The sequence below is a fragment of the Durio zibethinus genome, chromosome 2 (assembly GCF_047325235.1).
Source record: "Durio zibethinus cultivar Kanyao isolate XHJ-2024 chromosome 2, ASM4732523v1, whole genome shotgun sequence".
In the NCBI taxonomy this organism is placed as follows: domain Eukaryota; kingdom Viridiplantae; phylum Streptophyta; class Magnoliopsida; order Malvales; family Malvaceae; genus Durio; species Durio zibethinus.
Window position 1 is genome coordinate 10,858,713 of NC_143163.1, and position 8,500 is coordinate 10,867,212.

At 32.3% G+C, this 8,500-nt stretch overlaps 1 protein-coding gene across 1 annotated transcript; it reads left to right on the forward strand.

Moving 5' to 3' along the window:
* Positions 1–998, forward strand: LOC111308433 (uncharacterized). Its single transcript, XM_022906755.2, has one exon. The coding sequence runs from the start codon at positions 506–508 to the stop codon at positions 773–775; it is 270 nt and encodes an 89-aa protein (XP_022762490.1). The 5' UTR covers positions 1–505; the 3' UTR covers positions 776–998.
* The last annotated feature ends 7,502 nt before the right edge of the window (positions 999–8,500 follow it).

Consider the following 8,500-nt stretch of genomic DNA (forward strand, 5'->3'; position numbering starts at 1 on the left):
TTTGAAAGTTGAAAGCTGTATCCCATTTCCCAATTGCCAACCCTTGAGAAAACAGGTGGTTTGGACTCCCATGCTCCGCCTGCCTTTGATGGAATTTCTAAGCAAAAACCGTGTGCCCACTGCCGATTAATTAATTATCCACAATTTACTATTGATCGTAAATCCCATTTTTCTCCCCATCTAATTGATGTCATGAAGTGGTTTTACATGGACTTTAAAGTCATATTGTTCCGAATGTGTACCCGGAAAATGAAACCATTGGCTTTTCCAGCCCCTCAAAACCACGAGCAACAGCAACAGCCGCCTGTAGTTTCATCCCCATGCTTTTTGGCCTCTTTTTTTGATCCATCCAACAATAATCGTAATTCCTATTCCTTATCTTTATATATAAGAAGCCCCTTCTCTCCAATTCTGTATCACCAGAAGCACAAAATCTTTGGTTTCTGATCTCTCGTATATTTCAAGACTCAGAGTGTTGAATAGTTAAAGCTAGAGTATTTCCGAGATGAGTTCAACTAGCAGGGCGTGGATTGTGGCAGCTAGTATTGGAGCTGTGGAGGCATTGAAAGACCAAGGTATTTGCAGATGGAACTATACTGTAAGGTCAGGTATCCAGCAAGCTAAGAACCATGTGAGGTCAGCTTCACAGGCCAAGAAGTTGTCTTCTCAATCCTCAGCTGCAATTTCAAATGGAGTGAGCAGGGAAGAAAAGTCTAAACAATCGGAAGAGTCTTTACGGAAAGTCATGTACCTGAGCTGTTGGGGTCCCAACTGAGCGGTAACTCTGATTAATTGATTAGAAGAAACGTCCTTTGAGTTAATCATTGACTCATATAAGCTTTGGTCAATCAAAAGAAGATTTGATGACTGATCGAACTATATCAGGGGCATGGTGCTGGGCTTTCCATGGGTGGGTTCTTGTCTTTGTATATAGTTTTCAGAGGTGTATGAGAGGAATTTCTCTATCATCATATAACTAATGAAAAAAATTTTGAGAATTGCTGTGTTTTTCATATCAATTGCTACCTTACTCCTGAATCAATGACTTCAGGCGTAACAACTCATATGACTTTGCTTCGGTTTTCTGTTCACTTATTGTTTCATGCGCTCTGCAATTAGAGTTTTAAAATATCTATACGCTCGGCTCATTTGATTTTTTAAAATATATGAAATCAATCGCTTCGAAATCAATCGCAATAGAGAATATAGAGATCACGATAAAGAATACAGAGACCCGACGGTCAGGGTCTTGAAATCAAGAGAGTGGCTAAGAGCAAATAAGTGTTTCTTACTTTGGATTCATATGCTCAAGGTCAAAATTTGGGGAGGTTGGAAGGTTAACGAGAATATAGAGAAGGGAGAGTCGTTAAGAGCAAATAAGTGTTTCTTGGTTTGGACTCTATGTGCTACTCAAAAATTTTGAAAAGAGAAAAATAAAAAGTTAAAAAGGAAAAAAGGAAAAATTTTAATAAAATGTATTTAGATGATTTTATTTATAAGTAAAAAAAGGAAGAGTTTGTGAGGTAAAATAATGATATAAATAAATTGACTTAAAATTATACATGTCTAATTAGTTTAAAAATAAAAAATATTTTTAATTACTTGTTGACAGTTTAATAAGAAAAGTATCAATTTGTTTTTGGGATAAAAATATTTTTAATATTTTATCTTTTTATGGAACAATCTTAGTATCATATTGGTCTTAGTATCATATTGATAAATGCTTGATTAAACTTTTTTATTGCACATGTTCGATAGTTCAATTTTGAGTTTTGGTATGAATTTTGAAAATTTATACTTTGAACCCGATCTCACATTGTTGAGATTGAATTGCTTTTGAGTCTAACGTAAGGGTCGAGTAAGAAAGATTTATGATTAATTGTCAGCTATTGAGTGTGGCTTCGGTCACTCTAGAACGCGTTGACCTAACATGTGATCAGAAGTATCAAGTTTGATCTAGAGCATAAGTTTTGAATTATATATTTAATTGGTTCGTTTTAGGGTTGTCAAGGTGAGTGATCTTGTGTCAAAGCGGCTCGAGATTGGGCTAAGCAAACTTATGAGTAACTACTAACGTGATTTATGTGTTTGACGTAATGTGTACCAATATGAGATTTGTATATATTTTTTTTTTTTGTGTCAGAGTTTGATTTCCAAGTTTAATATAGGTTGACCTAGCAATTGATCCGTTTCATCGACTTGACCTAGGTTTTATGATCAATTTGACCGATTTGAAGAGGTGAAACGATCGATTTCTCTTTTTGTTGTCTAAAAATCATATTTAATGAAGAAAGGTATTTGGGTAGTAAAAACCCAGAGTTGAAAAAATGAAGAGTCATCCTAGATAATCATCGAAGCATGTGGCACAATCTAAAATGTTCATCTGATCTTAATGTTGGCTATATAAAAGGCCTCTTGAGGCCTTCATTTTTCACCTTATCTTTTTACTCTCAAACCAACCTACTTGAATCAATCTTAAAGATCTTACCTTCTTTCTTTTTTTTAACTTCAATATGTTTCATTTTTTTTTCTTTTTTATAATGTCTTTTAATGCAAGCTTTAGGGGTTTGGTAAGTTACAAAAGTGGTTCTAAGGAGAGGTTGGCTTAGCAATTGGAATGAGGGTGATAGGGTCCATTTTATCATTGCAAGAATAGACTACTTTAAGGCTATTTTTTTGGCTAAACTCGATGAAAGAGGAAAAGCAAAAGAGAGTCGAAGATAATGCTCACACTAGGATAGAATAGTTCTACCAAAACATAAATAAGCTCATGGCTACTGTTGATTTTGAGCTCGAAAACTCCCTAATTCCAAAGTCGAAGGTTAGTCCGATTTCTCTAGCTAACCTTCTTTCTTCTTTTGCTATTTTTTTTCTAAAGTCAAACCTTTTGTTCCTTCTTCCTCCATCCTCCATCCTCCATTTTACTGAACCGACCCCGGTTATTGTTTTTCATTTCTCTTCACTGTTTGAGGAGTTTTCCTGAATTTTTTTTTCTTTTGACATTGTGGCGGTCTCTACTATTGCTCCTACTCGAAATCTTGCTTCTGCTTCGAAGTCTGAATTTTTTGACAATAAAGATTCTTATGATGATAAGGGTTCTAATAGAAAATTGTAATGAGAGGTCGGTCAGGTCAAAAAAGAAAGTGAAGATGATGAAGAGTCTTTAGATTCAAAGGTCTTAGACCAGGTTCTATTATTCACTCTTATTCTTTAGGCCTAAACCCTAAGGACGTGATGAAGAGCTTAAAGGGCAAGGTTAACTTGAATACTGCCCTAATATGTGCTATACTCATCATGTTTGATCTCTGAGAGTTAATTTTGACCATTCAAAGGAGTGGTACACTGTATCAATGCCAACCATCAAGGACTGGATCACTTATCCCCTAGAAAGTCATAAACTCTGAGTGTATTGTGATTTCATAATAACCAGTTTAAGGTTTCTTTATATCTTTTTATTATTGAATTTTTTTCTTTATTATAATTTAACAATCACTTAATCCACTCTAAATTATTTTTGATACATAGCAACATTTATAATTCTTTATAAAAACCTAGATATTTTTCATTTTTTTCCTTCTATTCAGGGAGTTCTTCTCAATTAAAAATATTCACATGATAAATGGTGGTTTTATATCATAGCTCATCCAGCCAAAAAGATATTTGCAGACTATCCAAGCTTAATAAAAAATTGAAAGCCACTCTTCCTCTACATTAAAAAGAAAAATAAAAATAAAAATAATTAGCCCTAAATGTGAGAGATTTTGAATGAGTTTGGTATTTTTTAATATGAACCTACACATCTCACGATGAACGATTTCATTACTTGAAATGAGATTTTAGACTTCACCAAGAGGGGAGAGCCAATCTTAGACCCATACAAGCTTATTTCCTCTGAAGTAGTGAATTAAACCAAATATTAGGGTAGGTTTAAGGTAACCTTGTAAGGTATTTAGTTTTGTAAATGTTTTTAACACTTAGCTCATCTTGTAGATATATCTGACAACACTAAGCCGCAATCCAAGAAATTCGAATTCCATAAGTTCCTTTACTAACCATGGAAGAAAAAAGGCCAAAATAACCTATGTAGGTCGGGGCTCCCTCCAAAAGAGGATTAAGATAATTGATCTTCTTATCTCTCAATTGTCAAGTATTACAACTCGAGCTCCCACCAGTGTCAAAGGTAAGCAAAAGGTAACAGCAGGTTAGGAGGCCTCTCTTTCTAAAAAGTAGAAAACTAAAGCCTTCCTTTCTATAATGACTTTTGAGGTCCATATTTTAAAGCCCAACTCAAAGCGCTTCTCTATTGGCTTGGAGTATGACTTTAGTAAAAATCCTTTAAAGGATGCTAATGTAGTCTAGAAGTTCATGAGGGTTGTTGTCCTTCAAAAAAGTAAGTTATCTTTTAGGTCAATTTTTATATTGTTTAATGAATTTCATTATTTTCCAAATCTAAACTCGAGTTTTTTTTTTTGTAGTTTTGAAAAAGCTTCTAGCCATTCACTTCTGATCAACTAGCGAAATCATGCACCATACCTACCAAGCTCTAGCCAAATTGATGGCCAAGTTGGAAGAGATATAGGTCCAAAAGGTCTCAGTTGAGTCTATAATGGTATAAGTCAACTAAAACTTAATAAGGCTCGAGCTGATATTGTCAAGTTGAGGTCCAAGCTCGAGGTAGAGTGGAAAGCCAAAGAAAAGGACAAGGGAAGGGGCAAGGAAAAAATTATCTAGAAGTTCATGGCTTTCCAAAGATACTTTGATCTTCAAGTCGAATTCTCTGAGGAGAATGTCCTTGGCACCTTTGAGCTATGCAAGGAAGAGGTGCAGTTCAAGTATGCAAGTCTAAACCTTTACCTTTTTGACATCATATTGGACAATTTCAAGACCAGATCTCCACTACCATTTGATGGAAAAGAGGAAAATGATGAGGATAAGGACATAGCCATGGACGCTGAGCTTAATGCTGCCCTTGGGCTAATAGCTAAATATGGGAAAGCTGCTGCTGTTAAAAAATGAAGAGATTAAAGAGAACAAAGAACTTGTCTTTTTATTTTTTGTTTCTTTTTATATTTTTTTTGGGTAAAGTGAGAGGTCGGGTTGTTGTAATTACATTGGATCAATTCACTCACCAAAGCTTCTGTCAACTTTTGAAACTCACTTTGATGAAATTCTATCATAATCAATATAAATAGTTTTTGTTCAAGTTTCAGCTTAATTTTTATCTTTTTGCTTTACTATTTACTTCAAATTACCAAAATGAATATTCTAAGTTTTAGCTTCAATAAGATAATGAGATATGTTAAAAATAAACAAAATGTATTAAATTAAGTTAAGGATCTAATATGATAAATTGAATTTGATTATTCAAGTGCTAGTTCGGATTAAAGATATGCTAAATTGGATTTAATTACTCACGTACCAGGTCAAATGTTTCATTAGTTCGGTTGATACTAGGTGTAGTTAAAAGTTTTGAATTTTTATTACAAGTGCGAGCTCGACTCTACATCTTTTACTGGTAGTAAATTTTAAGGTTATTCGTATTTCATGTTTTTGGAATATGATTGTCATTCATGTCTTGCAATCTGTAGGTCGTGTCATGGACAACCTCTTTAACAACATAGGGGCCCTCCCAATTTGGGGTCAATTTTCCACCTCAGTCATCAACTCTTAAAGCTTTTACCTTTTTGTGTACTAGTTCACCCTTTTTTATATTTTTATGTCTAAGTCTTTTATTATAAAAGTTAACTACCTTTTGTTGATAAGCTATTATTTTGGTTAGAGTTATATCTCTTTGTTCCTTGGTCAAATCCAAATTGGCCCTCAAGGCTTCCTCATTCCCCTATTCTAATCTGAGCTCATCTTATGAGCTCGAGAGGCCAATCTCTATGGGCAACATAGCCTTTGTCCCAAATGCTAGATGGAATAATGGCTCTCTACTAGAGACTTTAGTGGTGGGTCTGAAAACCCATAACACTCTAGGTAACTCATCAGCTTATTTGCCTTTGGCTTCATCCATCTTCTTTTTAAAGGCTTTCAATATAGTTTTGTTAGCCGTCTCGATTTGTATATTAGATTAGGGGGTGAGTGACTGAGGTGAGCTTTAGATCAGTGTGAAGATTGGCGTACCACTCCTTGAACCTCAGATTGTCTAATTATTTATCATTGTCTATTATATGGACCAAGGTTGACCAAATCTATAGATTATGTTCTTTCAAACAAACTTTTCACCCTGAGCTTTTGTTGCTATAGTTAAAGCCTTGGCTTTAAGCCATTTTTTTTAAAGTAGTCTACTATTACTATTACAAATTTTCTTTGCCCTGTGGTCGAGCTAAAGGGTTCAAGGATGTTCATACCCCATTGCATGAAAGGCCAAGGGCTCATAATAAAGACAGGCTCGGTTGACACAAGATATTATACATGCGCTAATCTCTGGCATTTCTCATAGTTCTTCACTAGGTCGATCACATCTTTTTTTATAGTTGGTCAACAGTAACTTTGCCTGAGTACCTTACAGGCAAGTGGCTGAGGTCTAAGGTGATTACTGCAAATCTCCTTATGTATTTCCCTGACTACATAATTTACTTTTTCATCATCTATATATTTCAAGTAAGACAAATTGTCATAACGATTTTTCATCCGAAGACTCGATCGCTAGATATAAAGGTCAAAGAGTCGCTACCAATCCTTTTTGTTAAGATATGATTGGCCATCGATCCTACTTTTTGATCTATGAATTTGAGATTAAATTCAAAAGTATAGTTACGTGTAAAGAAGGTTATAGCACCCCTACAATGCCCATCGAAGACGATACCGATTAATCTTATATGATCCTAAAATGGTCTTGTTTGAATTTTTTTTACTTTCTCTCTTTTTTCATCATTCTTATTTTCTTATTATCGACAATTTTTTAAGTTATTTCCAACACTTTCGATATAATTTAAAATTTTTTTACCTCAAGAATATTCAAAAAAATAACTTATTTCATTAAAGAGATTCTGTCGCTTGATTTGTTTTAATATATTTTTAACTAGATCATAATCTTTTATATCGACACTTTTGGTATGGTTTTAAAAACAATAGAGGAAAATCATTACTTGTAATTCCCTCTTAATTTTATGATTGACGAAAATTTTAATTTCTTAGTAATATTAATTAATTATTTATTAAAATTTATTGGTTGAATTTTTAAAATATTTTTAACTTTTTCGAACTATTTTTGAAAAATATTTTATTTAAGAAATTTTGATAAAGTCACCACTTGTGACTTTTATTCATGTAAAATTTTATTTATTTCAACAATTTAAACATTTTTTATTGAAAAGATTTTCAAATAATTTTACCAATATTTTTGGCAAAATTTTGAAAAGAATAATTTAAGAATCACCACTTGTGATCCTATTATTATTAATGATAATTTTTATTTGAAAAATTCTAAAATATTTCTAATTATTTTAGAAATTTTCTTTGTGTGAATATTTTTTTAATAAAATCACCATTTATAACTTTATTGTTATTAGTATTTTTATTTGAAAAACTAAAAATTTTTTAACATTTTTTAGAAATTTTTGAAAATTCCTTTGTGTAAAATTTTTTATTAGATCAGCACTTGTGATTTTTTTTTTTTAGTTAATAATATTTTTTGATGTTTTAAAAAAAATTTTTAAACAATTTCTAACGCTTTTAGAATATATTAGAAAATTCCTTTATATAAGTATTTTTAACAAAATCACCACTTGTGATTTTAATTTTAATTTTTATCATATTTTATTTATTTTTCATTATCATTTTTTATTGTATATTTTTCTTTATTCTTGTTCATTAAAATTTTAATAAGTTTATGCTCAAAAATTATTTTAAATTAATTAAATTAAAACTCTTTTATATCTTCTACCATTTATTTTATTTTATATGAAAAGTTATACAAAAATAAAATAAAATAACAAAAAAATCATAAATTAAATAACTAAAATATATAAAACAATTAAGCTTGAAAAAAATAAAACATAAAAAGTTGTGGCTAAATACCTAAAATGCCCTTCGTCAACACTTAGTCAAATGGCAGTTTAGCGATTCCCTAGTGGCTCGGTGGTCTAGTGCCAGTTTAAGTGAACCAGTCAAAGTCAGCAGCAAGCTGGGTTGGATGCGTGGATTCTTGGTCGAATCTGGGTTAATGCGCAGATCCTCTAGGTCCTAAACGATGTCATTTATAAATGTTTTCTAACAGCACTATAAAAGTGCCAAAATTTTTTTATTTTTATTTTTTTTTTGCTTTCTCTCTCTCTAAGAGAAAGCTTCTCTTTCTAGAAAGAAACCAACCTCGTCAAAAAACCCTAAACCCATAATTCAATCGATCAGTGCCGTGTTAGCTGCCATCAAAAGTTATCGACCACTGTCATCAATGACCAAAAAAATTTTCAAAAAGTCATATTGATTCTTTCTTTCATTTTAACATAGATCCAACCTCTATTTTGCCGAAAAAAATTCCTAATAGGTGTAGATC

What these genes read in the sequence shown, in the direction of transcription:
- LOC111308433 (XM_022906755.2), top strand. Translation starts at nt 506, where the DNA reads ATGAGTTCAACTAGCAGGGCGTGGATTGTGGCAGCTAGTATTGGAGCT.